Genomic DNA, 27,086 nt, shown 5'->3' with positions numbered 1-27,086 from the left:
TATTCCTGTCCACTTTCTCAGGAACAGAAAGTTTCTTAACTCAGGCTATGGAGACTGAGAAAATAAAAGTGCAGCTTGTGTACAAATCCTGTCCAAGCTCCAGGGAGAAGCAGCTGGTACAGGGCTTTGAGAGTCTCCAGCTCTAGGTATCAACAGTCTAGATGCAAGGATTCCAGGTAAGAGTGGAGGCGAGGCGGAGTACGCATGCGCGCATTCTGGGCTCCACGCCCACTCCACCGCCCCTTCTGCGCCGGCGCGCCGCGCAGCCCCACCTCTCCTTCCTGCGGCGCCTTAGGGACCATGGCCGATCCTCGCGTGAGGCAGATCAAGATCAAGACCGGAGTAGTGAGGCGGTAAGGAACGGCTGGCGGCTCCGCGGCTGACGCCCGCTCTTCTCTTCTCACCGCCGGGGAAGCCGGGCGGAGCGTAGGCCCGATGCGGGCGCGGTTTCCAGGCCTCGGCGGGCGGGATGCGAGGGGCCCGCACACGCCTCGGCTGGCGCTGGCAGGGAGCCGCCCTCAGCGCTGGCCCGGCCGCCCGTCGGTGCAGGGCTCGGCGCGACCTCGGTGCTGGCCTGGCCGCCTTCCGTGCCGGGCTCGGAGCCGTTCTCCGCGCTCGTAGGCCCGGAGGAGGAGGAGGAGGGCGGCCTGTGCCTGGAGGGCCTCGGCCTGTGCGTGCGGGGCGCCGACTCCCTGAACTTTGCAGTAGGGAGGCGGAGTCCACCCTGGCCTGGCCTCAGGTGGACTGGACAGCGCTCAAGTTTAAGGGACGCTGAGATCATGGGCCTCACTCAGAAGACACGGTGGCGGGGCCCTGGCCTCTGACATGGCTCACTTCCAGAGTTTGGGAACTGGGGCTTGAACTGGAGCACTTCAGCAAACTTCTTCCCCGAAGCTCGCCCCGGAGTGTGGGCTGCTGCCTCCCAGGAATAGGCCAGGCCAGTCTTGTGACTTGCCTTGTCTCCCGACTGCTTGTACATATTGCAGTGCCCATTAGAACTAGTTTTGTTCAGACCCAAGCTGATCATACCGAAACATTCCAAAGGAAAAGCTACACAGCCTCCTTACGAAGTAGGGGAAATAGCTTTTTTTCCTGTTGCTCCATCTCTCCACCATTTATTGATATTCCATCAGAGGGAGGTCAACCCATAGAGGAGAGAATCACTTTTAGAGATACTGCCTGAGTTTTAGTACTTCGAACGGTACTTTGGAAACTTTTATTACAAAGGCAGCTAGGAGATGGTGGGGGGGGGGGGAGGGACGCGGTGCCGGTGGTGGGGTATAGACAGTCGTTCTGAATTGTGCCTGACTTCAAATCTGGTTTTATGTATTCTGGAACATATTTCATCGTTGTACTGTGCCTCTTCTTACTGAATTTGGAAGATAGAGTCCAAATTATCCCTGCATCCAGTTTTTGGAAGAAATACCTGCTACATTTTTGATACAATGTGATTCAAATAAATAAGATACACCATATAGGCTTTGCTCAGTACATGTTTATGAGTGCAGTTTTCAGAGTGTGGCTGAAGTCACACTTTAGGTTAGTAGCAGAGCAAGCAGATGAAACAAGGATCCTGGTTCCAGCTGGGATGCTGTGGTAGAGCATTAGACTTTGTGATAACAGGAGGGGATATGAGATCTATAGCACCCAGTACAAGTAATCCACGCTGTCCCTCAGCCCACACGTCTCTTCTCTTTTGCCAGACTTTCCTTGGCTATGTCATTTCCTTTAGCATATTGTCTGTTTTGCAGAAAAGAACCCGGATGTATAAGAGACTGCTTTAAAGTAGATATCATGAGAAATCATTTCTAAATGTTTTCCCATTAATAGTAATATGTTGTTGATTTTATCACCCTCTTGGTCTATATACCATTCTGTAAATTTATTTAATTCAAGTAGTTATAGCCTAACAATACATATGCTAGAGAAACGTCCTTTAAGTAATTAAGAACTAACGTGTGAGACATTGACAAATTCTCAGATGCCTACATAAACTGCACAGAAGTAGATAAAGTTTTCTGGGTAGATTAATAGGATATTATCAAAGTTTACTTTTGGTAATCATATTTCAATAAGTTAATAATTTTCACGAAACTCATAATTTACCATAATCTCAAGTTGCTTATTAAATGAATGTGTATCATACGCTTCTTCCCTGGCCCTTTGTTGACATGAGGTGTAGCATTTCTTCTTGCACACTGTAAAACAGGGACATACACTTTTAAACTTAAAATTTGTATTTCACTTGCTGAGTACCTGCATTTTATCTTGCTGTATAATATCTACATCCATAAACATTACTTCTTTATTTTTTCCTGAAAACTTAATTTACTGTGATTCTGTCTTCTGGGTTAATAGACGAAGGCGGAATTCTACATTTTTATCTCATCCAAAGGGGAGCATAAATGAGGCAGACATTAATTGTTGGGGAAGAATGATCATGGGCCCAAGAGCTTAAAGGGCATGCTGCTTTTCCTTCTCCAAATTTCGTTTCAAAGACTTCTTAGTTTCATGATTCAAGAATGTTCTTGGTTTTATGAAAGGGATTCTTTCTGCTCATTGGGTTTGTTGTATTTTATAAAACTTGCATTTATTTATTTACTCTGTATGGGGTGGGGGGGTACCTATGCCAAAGCACAGGTATGGAAGTCAGAGGACAGTTTTCAGGAGTTCACTCTCTCTACCATGTAGGACTCTGGGTCATTTAGTTTTTCCTGACAGTTGAGAGCCATTGGGATTTATACTGTAGGCTTTTGTCCTGGAGGTCATTGGATACGTTAGACTGTGAAGTTACTCAACTACAGCAGTTGTGATTCAGAAGTCCCCAGTCGTGGAGTTAGGATGGAGTCTGAACAGAGATGGAGAGTTAAGTGTATGGAAATAGGCAGTTAAATAAGTGATGGTTGGTATCAGAGAGATAACACAGTGAGTACCAGATGGAAATGGTGAAGGCAGTCTAATGTGAGATGAGGTAACCCAACTTGTATTCTAAATGGAAGTAAAAGAGAGTTTCAGGGGAAGTATTTAGCTGGTGTCATAGTTACTGTTTTGTTGCTGTGACTAGATGCCATGACCAAGGCCATTTCAAAAAGGAAGCTTTTCATTGGGGCTTTGTTTATAGTTTCAGAGGTTGAGTCCTTGACTATCGTGGTGGGAACAAGGCAGTTGGTAGACAGGCATGCCGCTAGAGCAGCAGCTGAGAGCTTAAATCTTACTTTCAGGATAGAGGCCGAGAACACCAGAGACTGGGCCTGATGGGCTTTGGACACCTCAGAGCTAACCCTCAGTGTCATACCCCCTCCTTCAAGGCCCAAACAGCTTCAGCAAGCAGTCAGGTATGTGCGGCTCTGGGGGTAGTTGCCATTCAAACCACCACAGGTGGAAAATAAGCATGAGCTCAGCAGTGCCCCACCCAGAGAAATGTTCAAAATGTTTAGAAACCCTAAACTTTTTGAGTGCTGATATAACACAGGTTCAGATTTTGGGGCGCTTCCAATTTTGGAGTTACAGATGTTCAAACTGGTAAGGTTTATATAAACATTTCTGTTGCGGCCTGCCCGCAGTCCACAACACGAACGGTTCAACTGAGAATGGCAGTTCGAGCTGAAAAGAGAGGAATCTAGACGGGGCAGAAGAAAGAATGGGGCTAAGACGATTTCATGTTCAAAGCCCGCCTTTTTAATTCCAACATTCAATTATAAAGGAAGGGGGAGGGAACCCAATTTCCCGCCAAGTAACTCGGGATCCAGTAGCAGGACGAACACGTGTGTGCCTCCAGGCAGCAAAGCCGACAGGGTCCAGCAGTGGGCGTGGCAGAACGAATGAGCAGGGAAAGTCCACCCTTGAGCAAGCAGGTTCAAGCAGGTGGGGGAAGGGAGACCACACATTTCAACATCTGAAAAACTTAGGTTTGAAACGTGTTTGGTCCCAAGTATTAAGGGGTACTTGTACAACAGTGGGCATTGTTGGTAGATTTGGTCTGTGTACTAGTTACTATGTGTTGCTATGACAGTTACAGTTGCTATGATTAGTTACTTAGTGTTGCTATGGTAAGCCCCACTACCACAACCAACTTGAGTAGGACAGGGTCTAGTTCATCTTCCGGTAACAAGCCAAGGCAGGCACTCAGATAAGAACCTGAGGCAGGAGCTGAAGCACAGGCCATGGTAGAGTGCTCGCACTGCTTTCCTTCCCATGGCTGCTCTGTCTGCTGTCACACAGCCCAGAACCACCTGTCCAGAGGTGTCACTGCTCAGGGCTTGGTGTTCTCGTGGTTAATCACGAAAGGGCCTACAGGTCAGTCTGATGGAGGCAGTTTCTTATTTAAGTTTCCCTCTTCCTGGGTGACTCTAGTTTGTCAGGTTGATAAAAAACTAGTTAGCATGGTCTGGCTGGCTCTTTTTAAAACATTTAGACATTTTTATTTTTTATTTTTATTTTTTTGCAGATTAACTTTATAGGTATCTGTGATGTGTCACAGCTAATCTGGCCAACCTCACAGGGAATGACCAAATAATAGTTCCGATTTTTGTCTCAGTGCAGATCTGTGGAATTACTGTCATCTATCTGGTGTCTGTCTGACCATTGATTGATACATAGGTGGCAACTATTGTCCTAATTCTTTTGGACAGGAGTTTCCTAGGAGATGGGACATTTTCTGTTAAAACTGACAAAATCTCAGGTAAACTAAGTTGATTGGTCATCATCTCTGTACCTAGCTTCCATATATAACTTTGTATATGTTGTAATTTATTCGGAGACTCTTGGTGGTATACTTATATACAATCAATCTGTATACATTGGGCCTTACTTAGTTTAAATTTGTGATATAAATACAAATTCTTGCCATAGTAGCTTTTTTCTACATTAATTATTTAGAAAGTAGTTTCACTAAAGTAAAGGAAAATTTGAACTTGTTTTATTGACTGTGTCAAGATGTATCTTTAGCTAAGCAACTTTTGTCTACTCTACATTTCTAACTAGGATTTGTGTTTACAAAATAAGTTTGTTATTAAGTATGTCATAAATTCAAGAGATTCTACATGGAAAAAATTTAAATCTATTTAATATAAAAAGTGACTTTCAACTTTAAAGCCAACTTTTAATAAAGCCTGATGAACTAGGCCTTTGTTGGGTGAACTAATTGATTGAAAATACTTTCTTAAATATATCTTTTTATAACCATTTTGCTTCAAATCCAGTGTGGTCAAAGAATGTTACGATATTGGAAGTCTAATGACATTGCTCTGTAGCTTTCCTGTGGTTAAATGAATGTGACGCCAGTGGGTTGGAAGGAGGCTGGGACAGTTCTCACTGCAGTGTGCTGCTCTAGCTTTAACAGTCTCTTAACTCTCTGCTTAAGTGTAGCTGACACACCATAATTACAGATCTGCAGGCCGTGATTACAGAATTTTACTTCAAGACCCTGCAGGGACATTATATTGATTTTTTTTTTCCTTAATAAACCCTGTTCCCAAACTGTACCATCTTCCAGAATTTATATATACCTACATTCTTGGTTGTCTATATACATACACACATTATATATTACATAGCAGGAATTGGGATCAAAACGTAAGTAAAATCTTTATTTAGTTTAATATATAATATAGTGGTATAAAAGTGAAAATACACATAAGTAGACAAAAGGGTTTCCTCCCTAAGCTCTGGCTCCTGGTACAGTTCTCATAGTTAAAGTAATAATGGATGAAGTGTGATGGGGACTGTGTGGGAAAGGTTAAATAAAGAGCTGTGTGAACAACTCCTGTAGCCTCACGAGCTTTGCCTTTCCCTTTTTGTTCTCTTGTACCACACCTCTTTGCTTTGAGTCAGTCAACCAGAATGTCTTACTTTAAAATTTACCTTTGAATTGTAGCCTCGTTTTGAAGTTTTGTGATCAGTTCTCCAATGTCATAGAGGCAGTGTTAAGAGTAGAATGTAGGAGGTCAGCCCCTCACCTTGTCTGCCAGCTGCTTGGCAAGCAGGAGCTATGTAACCTGCAGCCATATGTCTTGTCAAGCTGGAAGGGGAAGAGCCAAGGCCACTCATGATCACGATTTTCCCCAACACAGAATATGTTCTGCTAACTGAGCTGGGATATGAAGGATCTTTCTCTTCTCTTCTCTTCTCTCTCTCTCTCTCTCTCTCTCTCTTGCTTGCTCAACCCCCTCCCCTGTTTATATCTGTGCCCAGGGTACATGCATGGTGGATATATGTATACATGTATGTATATATGCATATGTATGTATATATATATATATAGAGAGAGAGAGAGAGAGAGAGTGTGTTTTCATTGTCCATGTTATTTGGTAGAAATCTTGAGATTCTGAAGTAAGGTTGCAAAATTATTCTAATAGAACATTTCTAAATATAGACTATAAAATAGAATATAGATGCTTAAATGTATGACCTTTCTATTCTGGTTTGTCGTTTCTAACAATACATTTATAGAACATCATAATGTTTTGTTAGGATGTTGTTATGTACCTACAGAACTCTAATATTTTTTCTTGGTATTTTGTCATGGATTTGGCTGATTCTCAGAATTTCTTACTGTCTTTGAAACATCTGGTATGGTGTTAAAACCAACTACTCAGTCAAAGTTCTTTGCCATGAACAAATGAGTATGTTTCCTCTGTAATCCTTTTGAACTTGATCTAATCAGTCATTGAAAGCCACGGAACAATGCTCTAGTTATTTCTGCTGTGGGAGTTAAGCAGACAGAACCCCAGATTCTCCTCATCACACATCACACCTATGACCCTAGGAAAGTTACTTAGCCAATGGAAGCCCTATTTTTCTTAGCTGAAAAATGGAATTGGCAGTTGTATCTTTTTCATGTTGTTATTAAGAAAACTGAGTAAGGTGACTCTGTGAATCACCTGGCTCAGATGTCTGATAGATAGCAAAGGCTCAGTGTATTTAACTGCTGCCATTTGCATTTGTCTTGGATGTTCTACTGTAACAAAACGGCCTGAGACTAGGCAATTTACAAATAACAGAAAAGTATTTTTCACAGGTTTAAGGCCCCAGAATCTCCTTTTTGACACCAAAGTGATACCTTGAGCACTGTGACAAAAGGACAAGGGGAGGGGTCCAGCCCTGTGTGAAGTACTTTGTAAGATCCCTGATCAACTTCTAAAGGCCTCACTGCTTAGCATGCGTTGGTGATTATTTCCACAGAAAGTTAGGAAGGCCACGAGCAAGACACGGAAGCACTGAGGACTTGTGGAGGAGTGTCTGTGGGTCCCAGGTCAGAACCTAGAACTTGATTGTGTTTTTTAATTGTGATAAAATCTTGGTTCTCAGTTACTTGTCTGACTGGTGTTGGAGCGGGAATGCGTATGAGACTTCCATGATTGGGAAGTTTCTACAGCTGTGGTGGTGTGGTTCTGTTAATTACTGAGGTGATAATTCTCTGGTTCCAAACCCCAGCAAACCTTTTTTTTTTTTTTTTAATAGAACAAATGCCTTGTTTCCATATCATTAATTCCCAAAATCCATTGTGGTTTACAATTGTAAAAAAATGATATCTATATTTTTTCCAATCTTTAATTTGTTATTGTATATATACACATGTATATGTGCATGATGGGAGAGGAGAGCACAGGACAGCTTTCCGCCGTCATTTTGTTCCTTCCACTTACGTGAGGGTTCCAGGCAGCTAACTCAGGTCACCAAGCTTACTTGGCATGCACATTTACTGGCTGAATCATCTTTCCCTATTCCTATAGTTTTAATGCTAGATTATATTATAGATTCTCCTCAGTATTTTGCTTTTTACTGAATTCTCTAGTTGTTGAGAGACCTGTGCCAAAGAAGTATTTTATGGCTCTCTTAATGTGCATCTATGTGTTCTTGTTTTAACCTGGCCCATTACAAACCTTTGTAAAGGATAGTGAAGCAAATAGCCATTAGTGTAACAGTGAATGTTCTCAGTCTCTAAATAATACTGCTATATTTTAGTGAAAAGTTATTTTCTGAAATAACCATACTGTACCGTACTCTATAAAACCTATGAAGCCTATAAGTCCACTGAAGTGCATTTAAACTTAATACAGTAGTATAATTTTGATATCTAATGTTAAATCCTAAGGGTTCTGCATTATGTTAAAAATAAATAAAGAATTTTTTAAGGCTGAGAAGTTCTTTACAGTAGTCAAAGAGATAATGTTTAATGGCTTTCATAAAATATGTTTGTTACTTGCCAGCTCGGTTGAGAAGTGGTAGAGACTAGAAAAAGTTCATGTGACAGGGTTCCAGTGCAACAGTCTAGAGCTATTTACTTTATAACTAAAAGTGAGAGGCTTAGAAATGGAGACTATGAGAGAAACAGTGGCTGTAACCAACAGCTTTCAATACGGTTCTTCAGGATGGCATGATAGTAAACATACCATATCAGGGATGTACTTTAAAACTAAAAACTTTAAGCACTGTTTTAATGTTATAAATGCTAATCTGTTGTCTTGGTTAGGATTTTCCTGCTGTGAACAGACACCATGACCAAGGCAACTCTTATAAAGGACAACATTTAATTGGGGCTGGCTTACAGGTTCAGAGGTTCAGTCCATTATCATCAAGGTGGCAGCGTCCAGGCAGGCGTGCTGCAGGAGGAGCTGAGAGCTCTACATCTTCATCTGAAGGCTGCTAGGAGAAGACTGGTTTCCAGGCAGCTAGGATGAGGGTCTTAAAGCCCATGCCACAGTGACACAACTACTCCAACAGGGCCACATCTCCTAATAGGGCCACCCCTGAGCCAAGCATATACAAACCATCACATGTTATAGAAAAATTTAAATTATTTTTAGGAAAACAGTTTTGTAGTTTTATGTAATTAAACACTATTTCTACTGTCTCTGAATCTAGTTGAATAAGGATTGTGTCTGTGAGTTTGTGTTTGTATTTACTTGCCTGTTGCTAAATTCCCTTCATAAATAGGCTCACTCTTCCAGGTTTTAAAAGAATAAGAGGTTAGAGAGATAGTTCAGTTGATAAAGTTGCCTCTGTGCAGCCTGAGGACCTGTGCATAGACTCCAGCATCAATGAAAAAAACAGGTGCAGCTGCATGTGCCTGAAATCCCAGTGCTGGGGAGGTAGGGACAGGAGAGGCCCTGAGGCTTGCTGGCCAGCCAGTATAGTAAACACTGGACTGCAGATTCAGTGAGAGACGCTGTCTCAAAAAGATATGACTGAGAGCTGTCAGCTTTGCTGGCTGATAGCTGCGAGGAGAGAGGTCTCTCCAGGGCTGAGTGGGATGGTGAGGTCGGCAATCCAAGAAGAACCACACAGACCCAGGAAGCTTGATTGCATCCGTCTCTCTTATGGAGCAGCTGACAGGGGTATGGGGTGATCTGGTGGGTCCTATGAGATTATTCAGCGTCAGCAGTTGACAGAAAGACAAGGGTTCAACCAGGTCATATAGGTTGTGCTGAGTCACTCCGTAGCGGAAATGACCAAGACAGGTTGCAAAAATTGAGCCAGGCTCAAGCCAATCCTCTAGGCCCAGGATAAGGCCCAACAGAGAGCTATAGAAAAAGACCCCTAACCTCAGCATCTGACCTCCACACACATGCACATTGATGCAGACAAGCACATTTTAATCTTCTTTTGTCACATCATATACATAGCTATTATGGAGCACGGTTGCATATATAGTAATTTAACATTATTTGGGGAGCTTTCAAAATCTGATTTTAAATATGTCATTAAATATTATCATGGGTTGTTACTTACTTTTAAAGTTTTAAGTGATACACATGAGAACTGTCCACACTAATTGTGTACCAGGTACTGTTTCGGTACATGTATATATTGCATAATGTTCAATATAACATGGCCTGTGTCCTGTGACTTAGTACCCATTGCCACAGTTACTGCTCTTTTCCAAGCATCAGGGTAGTAGGATTGGGAATGGAGAGATGGAGGGGACAGAGCGAGAATGTCAGGTTCCAGAGGCAGCATTCCATTCCCTAGAGTGTTGGTCACTAAGCCGGACCAGAGATTTTCAGTGTTCTGACTATTCCTTGGAGTCCTTAAGCATTTTCTGTAAAGTAGAGGTTATGTGTATAAAAATGCTAGGACAAATTTTGCCTTTTTCAAAATCAGAGGCAAGTGGGAATGGGTGTGATTCCCTAGAGACTGGGGCCTAGGCTCAGATTTGACTATGCTGGTTGCCTGTGAGCACTGAGACCTACCCAGCTTGTTTTTTTCACTTGGGTCCTGGGAGATTGAACTCAGGTTCTCAAGCAAGCACTTAACTGGCCAAGCTATCTCTGCAGCCAACTTTTTCATGTTCATTTGCTCATGATTGTACCATGAGTTTTTCCAGGGGAGATGCAACATTACAACAGATTGAATGTAGAAACAGGTATGAGAATCCCGCTAGTTCTGTTAATTTAGACAAACATGCAAAAAAATGTAAAATACTATCATTTTCACTATTTGCTTTGAAAAAAAATAGAATTACTTTTTATAAAATTGGTTATTTTAACCTATTTTACTCCCTTATGAGTATTGTATGTATGTGTAGTGTATGCTTCTGTGTACGTGTAAGTGTATTTGCAGGATGCTGGGAATCTGCTTTGTCACTCTCTAGTTTCTTCCTTTGAAAGAGGGTTTCACTTGAACCCTCAGTTCACTGTTTCTTGCCTGGGTTGGCTGACCAGTAGGCCCCTGGGATCTGTCTTTCCCTTCCCCACCCAGCACTGGAGTACAGGTGCAGGCTGTGTGGCTGTAGGCCCTCACGCTTCTGCACAGAGCACACTTACCCACCACTGTGCCTTCTAACCAGTCTTCTTTCTGGAGGAGGTACGGGGGATAAGTGAATTAAATATAATTTTTCCAAAGTTTAAAATGAATACCAAGATATTTCTTATGTTTTCTGTTTCCATTTCTGATATACTCAGTAATTACTAACAGATTTATATAAACGACACCTTTGTGTGGTCCTCAGTAAGTTTTTAATGTAAAAACATTTTGAAATTTAAGAGTTTGAGAACCATTGTACTAACTCAGTAAACCGTTGTCTGGAGATCAACTTTCGTGATTCTAATTAGTGAGGTTTAGGCAGATGCTGAGGAGTTTTAGATTTTACAAGTCCTCTGTAATTTCTTTTCATGTGTTCCTCTGAAAAAACATTGTTCAGTTTTGTAAATTCTCATTGCTCAAGACAGTTCTTCATGTTTACAGTATCTTTAGCATATTTTCTAGTATGAAGTATTTCAACCTTCTTGATTGTATGGAGTGTGAGTATAAAGCCAAGGTACATGCAACGACAACCAGTGTGCTTATTCAAATTGCAGACTTAATTTTTTCTAACATTTCCTTTGTGTGTGCGCACATATGCCACGGTGCACAGTGGAGGTCAGGAGACAGCTGTCAAGGGTCAGTTCTCTCCTTCCATTCTGTAGGTTCCAGGACTGGACTTAGGTCTTCAGGCTTGGCAACAAACCCCCTCACCCACTGAGCCATCTCATTGGCTTGAAACAGAATTTAATTTGAAATGACTAGCAGTGATTCTTGAGAAATATGAAAAACTGAAAGTTTCGAATTGTTTTTTGTTGTTAATTTGAACTGTATTATATAACAATATTAATAACATGAACCCACCAAACAGAAATAATGATAACTAATTTTGTGCTACTCCCCACCTGAAATAACTATTTTTAGTCTTATGCTTATTATTGTCTTGCTTACTTGTTTACTCTATCATTTGTATCTTGCTAAAATATATATTAAGTTCTAGTTGTGTTTTGTTTTTTGAACTTGGTAAGAAGGGCATCTTTAAGAACTTATTTTTCACTCTGTTTGTTAGTAGATAAAGGTATAGTTTTTGCAGATGGTCTTGGTTTTGGTTGATGTATACTGTTCCGTTGTGTAATACTACAGCTTATCCATTTTTGAACAGGTGAGTATTTGGGCTGTTGTATTACTAACAGTGTTTCTGTGTTCCTCTCGGTCCTTTCTCAAGGCTGCTGGGTCTTAGAGTATTGGATTTCCCATTCTATATAAACGCTGTCTTAGCTTGGGCCAGTCACAGGTGGCTTAAAACAACAGAACCTTATTTCTCACAGTTGTAGAGGTTGGGGGTTGGAGATCTGGCACACAGCATGGCTGGGTTCTAGACTCTTCTTAAGTTGTTGGCTGCGTGTTGTTTGTTCACATGGGAAGGGGGCTCCAGGGGTCCATGTTATCTCTTTTTTTTTTTTTTGGTTTTTCGAGACAGGGTTTCTCTGTGTAGCCCTGGCTGTCCTGGCACTCACTTTGTAGACCAGGCTGGCCTCGAACTCAGAAATCCGCCTGCCTCTGCCTCCCCAGTGCTGGGATTAAAGGCGTGCGCCACCACGCCCGGCTTCCATGTTATCTCTTGTAGGACACTAATATTATTCATAAAGTCTTGGTCTTCATGACAACTTTTGGCAGTGGTTATCTACTAACGACCATGCATCCTGATGCTATTACATTAAGTATAGAGTTTCTGGAGATGTACCACACTGTTTTCTGAAGGAGCAATGCCAGCTCCATGGTGGGGGGTCTTGTCATTAACCCACGGCCTCTCTGGATCTTGATATGCTCTTTCATTTTACTCCAGCAATGCAGCTTCTGTTTAGTTTTCATTCTGGAAGATAAGTATTTTAACTGTCTTTGTAAAAAAGCATCACTAAAGGACAGAAGGTAAAGGAGGGTGAGAAGGGACGCGTCCTCATAGTCTCACTTCTGGCCATTTGCCTCTGTGCACAGTGCTGTGTAACATGGACAGCCCAGGCTGCTCAGATAGAGATGGCACCTCGGAAAAGGCAGCTCCAACCATTTTGACAACTTGGTTCTGTGTGGGCAGCCTTTGGGTTGAGGTGATGTAGGTGGATCCTGGAAGCTACCCTGGCACTGCACTGGTTGGAATTAGATTCTTTTTCTTAGTGTTTGTTAGTTCTGATTTATGGTTCCTTAATTATTAAGACTGGCACAGCATTTCCAGAGAAAGACTAGGTTCTTCTCCTTGTCCTTCTCTTCTTCCTGTTTTTGTCTTTAATATTGTTTTGTTGTTTTGTTTTTGAGACAGGTTTTCTCTGTGAAGCCCTGGTTGTCGTGGAACTCACTCTGTAGGCCAGACTAGCCTTGAACTCATAAAGATCTGACTGCCTCTGCCTCCAGAGTGCTGGGATTAAAGGTGTGAGCCACCACTGTACAGCAAGACTGAATATTTATGCATGATGTTTAATCTTTGTAGCTCAAAACATCTGATGCGGTCACTGTTACTGCTGGTGTACCCTCACTCTCCCAGTCTCATTGTCACCACCAGTTGCTTATATCTGATGGTGTGTCCCGTTGAAGTTAGGAAATAATGTAAGTCTCAAATTTGATGTGTTTATTTCCTGTATTTTTATTACTGTTTTAAAATTATTCTAGCATTTCTAGTAGTAGATTAAACAGAAACAAACCATCTGGTGTTAACCACGGAGTGGATGCTGCAGTTGAAGCTTTGTATTAATGCTGCAGATGTTGGTATTAAAATGGAGCAGCACACTAGTTATCTGCTAGCTAAAGACTGCTGTGTGCCTTTTCCAAGCAGAAAGGCATCCCCACTTCTTAATTTTCAGGCAGTTTCTCCACCAGCCACTTTGTTGAACATGCAGGCAATAAGGCTGCCTTTCGGAGTTGTTCGGAAGCTCAAGGAGTGCCTGCCGCTTCTGGACCATCATTCAATCCAGCCTTAGATCCCACTTGCCCAACAGCAGATGGTAGCAGGCATCCCTATCACATCTGACTCCTGGGAGGGAGGAACTCTTCTCCCCCAGCCTTATATTGTAATGCGTTGTTAATCACCTGCACAGTTCCATAAGTGAGTGAACTGTGGAACAGTTAAAAAACATTATCTTTCCACTCAACTTTAACTTTGTTCGTTTATTTTAAAATGATGCTTCACTATGTGTGTACCACTATCTTTATGTAATTTAATTTTAGATTTTATTTTAGTTTGTGAATAAATGTTTTGCCTACATGTATATATATTAACCATATACTTGCTTGGTGCTCATGAGGTCGGAAGAGGGTGTCAGATTTCCAGGGACCAGAGTTACAGATGGTTGTGGGCATCGTGCGTATTTTGGGAACTAAACTCAGGTCCTCTGGAAGAGCAGCCAGTGTCCTCAGTTCCTGAGCCATCTCCCTTCTCTGGTTCCGTGTTCTGTGACTGGGAGAGTGAAAATGAAGAGAAAGAAGCTGGAAGGACAGTTAACCTTGGAATTCCCACCTTCTACTCCCAATAGTTTGTCCTCTCCTCTGCTCGGCCCCTGGTATTTTAGCTTCTAGAAAGATTATAATAATGACTTAGGCTTTCCTTGGTTGGAATTCTGAGTTTTTCCTCATTATAATAGAAACACAGTCAGAGAAGGTATACATGTAATCCTGTGAATGCTGTTTCATTAGTTTCCTCCTCTCAACCTTTGCTTGCTTCCTTTTTGTTTGTGTGAGGCCGTCTAACTAGTAGCAGCCCAGTAGAGTCCTGAACTCCTGAGTGCTGGGCTTAAGCTGAGCCTTGGTTGGAGAACATGTGAGCCATATTGTATGATGACTTGTATCAAGTTTATCTTTCTCTGTCTTATCCTCATGTGACTGTCAGTAGTTAATATGTCTCTTTCTGCTCTTGTTCTTGATAGCTTCTGCATGCAGATATTTTTTATTGCTATTATTTTAAGTAAACTGGACTTCTTGTTCATTTCTAGGTAGTGATATCAAGTTTATCATCAGAAGTTTGATTATTGCTTACTTGGCTAGACTCTCTGAGCTACCATACTTTTGTATGTTAGTTTCTATTAGCATGTTGGTTCTATGAAGTCATGTACATACTCCCTGAGACTTAACACATACAACATAATAACAAAGTCATAAAAACAAATTAAGCATTCAAGTATGCTGAAGAATGTAAACTACTTTACTTGTGAATATAATCCTAAGAAGAGAGAACACTTTGAAGTACAATGTAAAATGTAGAACTCTAATATTTAACAAGTGTACAGAGTTAAATTTTATGAGTTCATGTTTCAGACATGATTGTCAAACTATCTCTCTGGCCAAATTAGAATAAGAAGCAGCAGACAAAACTTTAAAAGACCAATAGCACCTTGCTAGCACATTGCTAATAAGGACTAATAGGTACTTAAACTGATGAAAGTGATTCAGACAACAGCACATTAACCCCCTACTGTGCCCTGCTTTAAGCTGTTAATAGGCATTAGCCTTTTAGAGAATGACTAGCACTTTCATATTCATTTCCTGAGCCTTTGGTACATGAGTGAACTGTGAGAGACGCTTGCTGTGTCTGCTCCACAATACTTGGAAGCCTGTGCTGCCTGCTGTAAGCCTAGATTCCCTGTGCTCTTGCTGTTCTCGGTGTCGCTGGAACTAGTTTTACTTGGCATTCATTTGGATTGCTATCAGTTCTGTGTAGAAGTTACATGAGGAACAGAGGGAGGCGTGCTTTTCTCCTCATGGAGACGGTTACATGCATGAAAGTCATGGTTCTTAGATTTGATTTTTTTTTAAATTACTATAGGAAGGCTATAGGTTTTTCTTTTCAGTATTTTTCAGATCTCTATAATATTTTAAGTAATTGATTTACCCCAGAAAAGAATTCAATATCTAAAAATATTGCCCATGAATATATGTGTATATGAGGAGAGTTTACAAATTATAATTTTCTTAAAAATATTTTGTGACCTTTAATGCCAGTTCTCTGTAAGTTAAAATACTATCTTGAGTTTGTATTTATGTGCATTATTTTTATTGTATTTTAAAATAGGTGTTTTATGTTTTGATAATAATTCCAAATGTAATACAAATAGAGAATTAGGTTAGACCAGCAAGATGCCTCAGCAGGTAAAGGAACTGTCAAGATTGACAACCTAAGTTCAATCCCTGAACCCACATGGTGGTGGAAGGAAAGGACAGACGACCATGACTTGTCCTCTTACGTTCACACGTATTCTATTGGCTTGCATATATGTATGTGTATACCAAATAAATAAATTAAAAACATTTTAAAACAAAGAATTAGCTTGATTTTTTTTTTTTCCAAGTAGGGTTTCTTTGTGTAACAGAGCCCAGGCTGTCCTGAAACTTGATTGTAGGCCAGGCTGGACTTACTCACAGAGATTCACCTGCCTCAGCTCTGCCTCCCAAGTGCTAGAACCACCACCACACCTGATGAATTAGTTGGATTTTAGAAACAGTTTTATCTTGAAGAAGCTGATTGTATAAGTAAATGGTAGACATATCAGATGAAGTAGATGAAAATGTGTGATTTGAGTAAATTCAGACTTTAGGGGCTTTGATAATTTCTTTTTAAGGATTTAAATCTCTTTAGTCTCATTCTGTCCTTTTGACTGACTTTTATTCATGTAGTATCTGCCTTTATATGTTACTTTCATGAAAAATACTACAGCACTCCCACCGCAGGGCAACCTCCGTCTCCCTCTCACCTCTACAGCACTCCCACCGCAGGGCAGCCTCCTTCTCCCTCAGTAGCTCTCACCTCTACAGCACTCCCACCGCAGGGCAGCCTCCGTCTCCCTCAGTAGCTCTCACCTCTAGACAACAAGCATTTATGAGATCTCTTGTTAGATCACTTTGGGCTTCATCTTTCTTCATTAGAGTTCCCTTTTAAAGTTCCATTTCTTGCCGGGCAGTGGTGGCGCTGGGAGGCAGAGGCAGGTGGATTTCTGAGTTCGAGGCCAGCCTGGTCTACAGAGGGAGTTCTAAAACACTGAGAAACATTGCCTTGATAAACCAAAAAAGTAAAAATAAATAAATAAAAATACATTGTGCATTTACCTGTGAGCTTTTGATTGTTCTGTCACAACTTTCCCTCTGACCAGTAACGTCAGCTCCAGGTCTGTTTGCTATAGGTCTCAGAGTTGCACACACTGGACCCTGGCTCTCTCTCTGCTCAACAGAAAGTGGTTTAAAGTGTGTGCAAAGCTTGATATTGAGACTTTATTGCTGGTAATCCCTTTCAGATTTTAATTGGATTTTTCTCTCCTCTGAATCAGGATGACTGGTCTTGACTTTTTATTCCAGCCTATGTCTAGTGTGATCCAAGTCAGTTTTCTAGAAGTAGGAGGTTCTCTTTAGTGTCCACCCACTGCCAGTTCCAGCTTCCTGACCTCTGACTTCTGACCTCTCTGCCTGGAGGAAGAGGAGTTCTATTTTGATATCCTTAAGTAAAATCATAGCACCTAATCTATGTCTATGCCCAAGTGGTACATTTTTAGTAGCATAGTATAAGAAACGAGAGCTCTATGTATAAAAATGCTTTTCTGTTGTTTCTTATCCTTATTCAAAACTAAAAAGACATAGAAAAGGAATGAAGAAATTCAACAAAAACCTAAAACTGAAGAAAGTATTTATGACAGACAGCCTGTACAATTTATGTTATTGTGACCATTAGGGTAACAACTGAAAGACTTAGCTGCAGTCATAATTTGACTTTTTATTTTTGAGACAGAGTCTCATGGATTCTAGGCTGGTCTGGAACTTAATAATTAGTCAAGGATGCCCTTCTGCTGCCTCTCAGGAGCTGAGATTAAAGGCCTGTGCCACATGTATGTCTAGTTTGTGCAGTGGTAGAGTTCAAGCACGGGGTTTCTCAGAAATCTCGCAAGCACTCTTGCAGTTGAGTTGCCTCCCTCGGCCTAGCATTTGACTTAAGGTACTAAGTAACATTAAAGTTAGTATGGAGCTTTGATTATTTTTTTTTTTAATTTTGGCTAAGATTGACATTTTAATTAGAATCAAATGTATACAATTATAACAGTACTTCAAAATAGATACATCCTATAACATTAAAATAAATACTTTTTCTGTATTACTTTTTATAATCAAAATTTTCAGTTCTGCTTGGCTTACAATTTTATAGTTCAGAAATAATTGAAACAATAAAACATAATTTTGTTTGTTTTTAAATAATTTTGAGTTCTTGTTCTTAATCTGGGCTAGCTTGAAAACTCACTGTGTAGCCCAGACTGGGCTCAGAACCTCAGTTACCCTCTTCTCTGAGCTTCTCATGTGCAGAGATGAGAGGTCTGAGCCACCACACCCAGCTCAGTGAAACACATCTTAGTAGCAAGTTAGAAGTGTGAACAGGCTGCTGAAATGCCCAGTTGGGAACCAAGTGAGTGAGAACGCTGAGCAGAGGGAACCAGGAAATGTGAAGACATCTATAGTTAATCCTTTCCTCAGCGGCAGGTGCACAGAAGCTCAGAGTCGGGCATCTATCTCAGCCTTCAAAAAATTGCTCTGTCTTCCCCAGGGACACCTGTTTTCCAAGAGAACAAGTTTGAACAGTTTGGGTGGGAAAAGGAATGAGATAAGAACTTGTGCCTCCCCACCAGCTGCTAATACCACAGCCAGTCGGTCCAGACTGGTACGTTTCCTGAGCCGAAGCAAACTGCATTTCCATCACTGCATTTATTTCAGCAGCTGTTTATTGACCATTTACTTGTGGAAGACACTGTGCTTCGTGTTGGCTACCTTTCACCAGAACTCTCTTGTTCAGTTTTTGCCAGCAGTAACCCTCTCCCACCTGCCCCCTGCCTCATACCAGCACAGTTCTGTCCTATTGTGAAAAATCAGAATGACATCTTCCCTATTTTATGGCTACAACTGTGCAGTTAGGGATTGTTAACTACAGTATATTGCTATTGTAATTAAACTAAGTTTGTGACCCAGAATTAACTCCAGTAGCAAAACCAGTCTTTAAAATTGCACACATGTAGCATTGCTTTGAATTGCAGCTAAGTGATATACAGCATATTATTTTGAAACCAGGTGATGAGAACAAGTCGAGAAGTCAGGCACATACCACATTTATAAATTACTTGGTGAATACAATGGTTTCTACATTTAAATTCTCTCCTCACTACCTGCCTCTTTTGTTTTGGCAGCATACACAGGTATTGGAACAGCAGTGTTAGTTAATATGTTTAGCCGTCTTCCATTGTGATTACGTATATAAAAAAAAAGTGTAATGAAGAAATTGAGTTTAACTTGCTTAAAGGGAATAAGAGCACTCTTGAATGACTTGGTACCCTGGACATCTCATTTTTTATAAAGGATGAAACTGGTTGTGGTGAGGTCATTGGTTGTAGAAAAATGATTATCACATTGTGTTCCTAGGAACCAGTAGGGAAATACAGGAGTCCTACAGTTAAGGAGTGAATTCTTTGTGAACAGAAAGCTAAGCGTGGTGCTATGACCCTGCAGTCCCAGCACTCAAGAGTCTAAAGCTACAGATTTGAGATTCAAGGCCAGCTTGGGTATGTGCTGTGTGTTCTGGAGTCATAGAGCAAGTCTTTACTCAGAGAAGGGGAGGCATTGGATATAACTAGTGTCAGACTCACTCACCATGTTGGTATTTTAAATATCATCATCTCAGCTCATTCTCATTCTCTCTCTCTCTCTCTCTCTCTCTCTCTCTCTCTCTCTCTCTCTCTCTCTCTCTTTCTTTCTCTCCCTCTCTCCCCCTGCCTCTCTCATACACACACACACACACACACACACACACACACACACACACTCACCCACACACCCCACTTTTAGGGGAAAGCGTTTAGTAATAAACCTAATCCAACCCCTGTTTAAAGCCCTAACCCAACCCCCATTTAATGTGTTTTAGGAAAATAAGTTATTTTTCTTAAAGGTCAGTATATTTACTGAAACAATTGTAGCTTATGAAATACTCTGTAGATGTTTGTCTTGTATTGTTTAGGTGACTAGGTTTCTAGTTGTGAATCCTTTAGTGTTTTGTTGTCTCTCTGCCCCCTATCCCAGGAACCTTTCACTTCTGTGGTTCAAATTGGGGAGGGTGGGGAATGGGAGGGGGAGGAAAGAGAGAGATGACTGCATAAAGTGCAGTTTAACCTCAAGTTTCTATTAACTGCTTATGTAGAGGAGCAGAGTTAGGCAGCATCTTGAATTTGAAACCCTGATCTTTAAAGGCTCAGTAGTGGGAAGGATTGGCAGGAAGAGTCAAAAGATGACAGCCTTCTGGAGAGCAGCGCATTTCAAACTATTTTGATCCAAATCAGAGTAAGAAATACGTTTTATTTTGTGTTATGACAATGAATACAAATGTAGAATACAAATGTAGACATATGTATAAAATTGAAACAAAATTCAATGGAATATTTTTGCTACACATGGTGCTCACTGGTATTTCAGATCCTATTCTGTTCTTTTCCCACCAAGCACTAGAAGTCTGAGGTACGAGGATTGCTATGAATTTTAGCTACTCCAGACTACATAATGAGTATAAAGCCAGCCTGAAAGGGTTACATAATGAATCTCTGTCTCAAAAACAAGACAGAAACAAAAACCACAAAAGCTAACAAAAAGAGCCAATTGTGTTTGCAACTCACCAAAGAGGTTTCACAAGTTATTACAATAGCTTTTTACCAGAAAGTTGGTGAGTGGGCTAAGTCGTCAACCGGCTGGTTTACAACAGAAGCAGTAAGTGGAGGGCAGTGGGGGAAGGGCGCTACTGAATAGTTACTATCTTTGTAGCATTGGCAGTGAATGATATCCACTCCTGTGCTGTATAGTGGCGTTTTTATTCTATTTGGGAATTAGGTTTGGAGAGGCAAGTAACACTTAAAGCCACATAGATAGCAAAAGTCACATCCAGGATTTGAACCCATGTAGACTAGTCTTATGACTCTAAAGCCCATATATCTTCTACCATATCCCTTTATCTCCCAGGTAACATTGCAATGTGTGTGTTAACCTTAGAAGAGAATTAGTGACATTTAGCCACCATTAGAATTTTATTGTGGAAAATAACAATAAAAAGCCCCATTAAACGTGAGTTGAGATAGGCATAAACATTGACTAACAGTTAAATAGAGATAGATTGTATTGGCTTTCCAGAGAGCTTTAAGTCTTCATGCCTCTGCTCATCTGCAAGGTGGAGATAATCTCCTTTGGGCTGAGATATATGGGCTCTCGTTGTTGTAAGGTAAGGGGATGTTGAGGGGCTTTACTACTGCACCAGAGCAGATAATAAGGCAATTAGAACTGTTAAGTTGATGAAACACCAGACTGGGATGAATTATATCACGATTTACAAAGAAATGAGAGATTTTTACAGCAACTTTTGAGACCTAAAGGAGAAGGAAGGAGAAGGGAAATTGATAGTTAAATTTCAAGAGCCGATTTATTTGGCCTGGGAAATTCTACTTGTAAGCATTTTTGAACCAGCTTCAGAATATTTTATCAGCTTTTTTAAAAAGTGGAAAATTATCAGTCTGTGGTGATAATTTAATTTCCTTTGTTAATAAAATGAATTTATGCATTTCTTTTTTTTTTTTACTTTTCATTTTTCTGAGCTGTAGCATGTGCTAAGTATCATCTAGCGTAGCCTTACTCTTACTTTATACATGATGAAGCCAAGACCTGCCAGACATCAAGCAGTCTCCCCAACAAGAGCCACACCACTGGTTAGAAGTGGAACCACTGCCCTCTGTTGGCATCATTTCTGTCTGACCTGAGCAGGAACACTACTAACCTGGATGTGGAGTACTGTGCTCTTCCTGAAAGGTTCTGTCACATAAAATAACTCCATTTCTTTTTTTGTTTGTTTGTTTGTAGCCTTTTTTTTTAAGGCTTTTTTTAGTAGATATTTTCTTCATTTACATTTCAAATGCTATCCCCAAAGCCCCCTATACCCTCCTCCCCGCCCTGCTCCCCAACCCACCCACTCCTGCTTCCTGGCCCTGGCATTCCCCTGTACTAGGGCATATGATCTTTGCAATACCAAGGGCCAATCCTCCCATTGAAGGCCGGATAACTCCGTTTCTAATACTTAACAGATGCAAAGAAACATACGTTTTGCCAGGGTCACGCAGTAGGCTGTTTGAGCAGGGAATGGGCTGCTTGCTGTTTGCAAGCCAGAGCTCTGTTGATGCTAGCTGACACTGCGGTGTCTGTGGTCCTGGTGTAAGGGAGCTGTGCCGCTCTCTTTTCTCATAAGCTCTGCAGGCGTGGCTAGAACACAGGAAAATGATTTACCTATAAATTTTGGTTTTCTTATTCTTTATTGTTAAAAAATACAATCAATAAAAACATCACATGCCAAAACTAACCAGATGAAAAAGTCTTTACAACTTTCTATAGTTAGAATAGAGATTTGGATTGGAAATTGTGGCGCTTCACAAGTTCAGGTTGGAGAGATGGCCCAGCATTTAAGAGTACTGACTGGTTTTCCAGAGGTCCTGAGTTCAGTTCCCAGCAACCACATGGTGGCTCACAACCATCGGTAATGGGATCTGATGCCCTCTTCTGGTGTGTCTGAAGGCAGCAAGTGTACTCGTAAATAAATCTTTAAAAAATGTTTTTTACATGTTCATTAACAAACATATTTTATGGACTCATTTACCTCCAGATCCAAAATACTACCCTATTCAGCTTTACAGAAAAATGAAATTTTAAAAATGTGCAAGAAAATGGACGGACTTAGAATGTATATTAAGAGAGGCCATACATCTCAGAAAGAAAAAAACCGAATGTTCTTTCATGCAGAGTTCAGCTACTATATATATTGTATATATGTGTAAACATATGTACATGTATAATATATGTAAATGTACATGTATATTTAAAACAGTACAGAATGAACAAGAAAGGCTTGGGATGAAGAAGGACAATGCAGGTAATGGATATGAGTTATGAAACAGGATATAAAACTTCTTCTATGGTTCTGATTCTATCATGAATCTTTACATTGAATTATTTTCAAGATGGCATCTCCCTATGTAGACTCTCCTGGAGCTTGCTGTGTTGGTTGTCCAGTCTAGATAGGAATTTTGAATCCTCCTGCCTCAGCCTTCTGAGGTGGAACTATAGGTGTGTGCCACCACACCTACCTTTAATAGTCCTTTAGAAAACTTTGGGGTGTTAGTCTCATGTTTTACCAAAAGTCTTTTCTTGAGTCAGGAAACTTATGTGTATGTATTATGTACATCTTTGTTTAAACAGGCATACTTTTGTTCTTTCATTTACTGAATGCTAGGCCTCCAGTCTTCTGTGTGACATGTAATACTCAGACTATATACTATTTGTCTAAGCAATCTGATTGCAAAACATTGTACAGATCACTGCTGTCATCAGAATACACCTCTCTTTAGGTCACAGGTATTTGGCAAAGAAATCATTGTAAGAGAATTAAACTTGTGCTTAGCAAGCTTTCTGGAGGAGGTGCATGCCACTTGATCTAGGTCTGAAGTGAGTCGTGTAGATGCATTGGGCAGTCATTTCTTAGAAAAAGCAGCAAGACTCAAAATGCTTCCAAGCTCTTTTAAGAGACATTGTAGAGAGCATGGGATGTATCATGAAAACCACACCAAGGGGTTTAGTGTCCTGACAGCTTCAGAATTCTGTAGGCATTGTTTCTGTTTATATCTGCTTATAATTTAAAGGCCTTTGACGAAGGCTCATTGTGGCCGAGAGTGCTGTCTCCTAGTTGCATTGTGTTTTATTTGGTGTGTTTTACAAATTGGATTTTTAACTTAGCAATAGCTTGATTCCTTGATGGGCTCTAACAGAGTGTTTTGTAATAGTGGTGACACTTTTGATATTTATTTAAAATGACTCAGTTGACCAACACAAAATGAACTCAGTAGTGTTTTTGTAAACTTTTTGTCTCATTTTGCTTGGTTTAGTCATTTCTTGTTGTTGTTGTCTTTCTGGTCTTTTGCTTTTATATTTTGGTTTGTGGCTTTTTGAACTTGTGTTTCTTGATTTTTGTTTGTTTGTTTTTCTTTTTTAAAGAGAAGGTATGGAGTTGGGTGTATGGGGAGGTTGGGAGAGCTAGGGAAGGGGAAGTTCATAAAGCCATAAAGAAGGAAAAAGAAAACACTAGTTTTGCTTTGGCAAAACAATATATAGAGTTGAATACTGACTGTACTTTGTGACATCACTGGAGGCTACTGTTGGGTGGATGGCTGAGACAGTGCATTGTGAGACAGTGGAGAGCTTCCAGGGCCGCACAGTTTTCACCCTGCGCCTTAACTAGGAACCACAGCTCATTTGAATTTAAGCCCTTTAGAATGCTGGTGCTCTACAAGTGTTTCTATAAGAAGACTTACTGGGTTTACGTTAACATCTGCATGAGCTACAGGGCCTGTCATGACAAAATCACCACAATATGGCTTAAAAACAACTGGAATTTATTCACACATGTCTAGATTTGAAAATTAGGGTGTCATCAGGCTCATGGTGATCCCTTGACACTTTAGAGAATCTTTGCTTGCCTCTCCAGGTTGCCAGTAATTCTTATATTCCTCAATTACATTCTTGCCTTCTGTGTGGTTGTCTTCCTTAAATGTCTCCTCCTAGGTATCTAAATGAGGCTTAACCTCATCTTTAATTATATCTGCAAAGACTTGAGTTACCAGAAAGATTATAGTCTAAGACTCTGGGAATGTAACTCAGTGATAAAGTACTTTTTTTAGCAGGGATCCTGGGTCCTAGCTCCAGAATAGTGTAGCAGAACCTTCCCTGCCACACCTACTAGAAACATCAAAAACAAACTAATAAAAACACAAAACAAACAACTCCCACCCCCATCCAAAACTGTCCCTAGCTATAGTGTTTTACTCTTTTTAAAATAACACATTGGCTGGGCATATTGCGACTTTTAATGCCAGCGCTGAGGAGGCAGGCAGGTGGGACTGTGAGTGGAGACATCCAAGGAGGATGGAAAGAGGAACCCTGTCTCAAAATCACAGGGTGAGGTGGGACATGGGGGGGGGTGGCGGCGCAACCACATTATTTCAGCTTAACTATTAGGACAGAAAAGTCTATATATACAACATAGACTGTTAGCAAACTTAGGGATACATTAAAGTATTAGCAGAGAAACTAGTAATAAGAATCTGAGAGGACAAGCTACAACTAGCAGTTAGTGGGTCATACTAAAGACGCTCGAGACACCTTTAAAACAATGAACCCTAGGCGTATACAGCTAGAGTGTAGCTGATTAACTAATTTCTACCAAAAAAACAAAAACTGTGAACTTCCTTTGAAGGAAGGTACAGAGTAGGTAAAATTACACAGTGGCCTGCTTTATCTGTCTGAGTGCTGCCCAGGAGATGGGCTTTTAAACAACTACACCTTTTGATTTTGATTTGTAAGACCATCTTACCCCTTTGTATACCTCAGAAATTATTGAAGTTTACTTTGTGGTAGTGTCACTTTGTGTTTTCCTTCCAAAAGATATGTTGTATAGACCCTAAGCATAATAAAGCAGCAAAAGACAGAGCTTCTGAGTCACCTTGGCTCCAGGAAAGACGAAACTCCTTCAAAGGAAGTAATCTACTTTCCTGATCCCATACCTACTGCCCAACTTTCTATACCGCTGGAATTTCCCCATAAGTCTGTCCGTCACCGGAGAGTCACCTGGCACAATTAAAAGGGTCTTTTCAGTGACCTTTTTGTTTCAGACTTTTCATTTCCTTATGGCTCATTCTCATTAATTATGTTATACTTCTCATGAGACCTGATTCTTGTAAGCCCAAGGGGCCAAAGAAAGAAGGGCTTTCCTGTGTGGTCCTTAGTAAATTGTCTCCTGATGTTTGCAGGGGACATACTGACAGTCAGCAACTTCCTGGAAATTCATCCTTTGTTACTTGAATTCTTATTACATTTTCTTTTAAAAAGAAAATACAATCTTGTTTTTTGTTTTTGTTTTTGTTTTTTATAATATTTGGGTTTGTTGTCTTGTATTTATATAAACAAAATGTAACTTGCTTGTGGGGCACATCAGATTGTTGAATCTGTACCTCCCCACTGCTCTGATATGTATGAATTCTTTTCCTTCCCCAGGCACAGTTTTTGTTGTTGTTTCTTTTACAAGGGTACCTGTTGCCCTTCCCTATCCTTGCTAAAGATAGGATAAAATTAGTCACAGTGTAAATGCTTGTAGATCTACCTTACTCCCGAGTCTAAAGCAAGAGATTCCCTTGAACCAAGGAGTTTGGAGTCAGGCAGGGCCACACAAAGAGACTCCATCTTAAAACAAAACATGGAAACAAATTTAAAATGAGAAACCAACTTACAAACTCATATATGAGACCTTTATAAGTTATTAAACTTTAAGGGTAAATTTAGTATATATTTAAAACTCCATTTTAGGCTCCAGCCCCTGGGGCCTATTTTTTCTTAAATTGTTTCAGTTGGGTAGAGATACCTACTACCTATATTCACATATAGATTGCCTTACAGCTTGAAAAACATTAACCTAATAGACGTAAGTGTGACTCGCTTCCGTCTATGCTTATTCAGCACGTGAACTACGTTACCATGCAGGTAGAAGGGGACTGTAGAGCACTCATGGCTTTGAAGAAGGAATGGACTCAGAGTAAGTTGTGAGGCTGCAAGTCTTTGTTATGTAATTGGCTTTTCATACCTTCTTTGCCTAAAAATTTAACTTTTAAATTTTAGCATGTCAATAGTGCTATCCTTTTTTACTTAGATCTTTTTAAATACTGCATTTTACTGTATTTCATGCTTGCATTTGAAATTTCATCAGACCTAATTGCTTTGTTTCTCTTACAGTTTCATTATCATGGAGAGGTAACTCTAGCATTTGTAGTTCATGTCGGGCTTAGGTGGGCTTTATGTGTTTGGGCTGTCTCAATTCTTTGTCTTTGTGAAAGTGTATCTTTTCCCCAGTCATGACTTTTTATGCTTTTTAATCTGGGCTCAAGAGTTTTTGTATTTATAGTTTTCCTATAAATATCAGGAAAAAGGAATTTTTTTTTCCTTAATGCGGACTTAAGCTGATAATATCAGAGTTACCTGAAAAATGATGTGATTGTTTTTATCTTTCTATTTTTTATACTATTGCTGTGGTACATTCTTCCTGTAACTTAAAAGGCAGACATCATCATTGAAACATGGGGTGTGTGTGTGTGTGTGTGTAGGTCAGGCTGCCCTGTTCTCTAATGGCTGAGAAGAGGGTGGCTCCTCTAGTGTTACTTGTTTTGTTATAAAAGTTTGTTCTTTTAAAATCATGGACGCCCACTTTCAAAGGAGTC

General features: G+C 40.4%; 1 protein-coding gene across 1 annotated transcript in view; it reads left to right on the top strand.

Annotated features, from left to right (window-relative positions):
• The first annotated feature begins 244 nt into the window (after positions 1-244).
• Tbca (tubulin folding cofactor A) overlaps positions 245-27,086 on the top strand; it is a 54,135-nt gene continuing 27,293 nt past the window's right edge. The window contains exon 1 of the mRNA XM_021180508.3: positions 245-353. Within this exon, the coding sequence (XP_021036167.1) occupies positions 301-353 (53 nt within the window). The 5' untranslated portion in view covers positions 245-300. The remainder of the gene's footprint in view (positions 354-27,086) is intronic.

This window comes from Mus caroli, unplaced genomic scaffold, assembly GCF_978045245.1.
Source record: "Mus caroli unplaced genomic scaffold, Mus_caroli_1 scaffold_15, whole genome shotgun sequence".
NCBI classification, from domain to species: domain Eukaryota; kingdom Metazoa; phylum Chordata; class Mammalia; order Rodentia; family Muridae; genus Mus; species Mus caroli.
The sequence above is the reverse complement of the archived record's forward strand: the minus strand, read 5'-3'. Positions and strand labels throughout refer to the sequence as shown.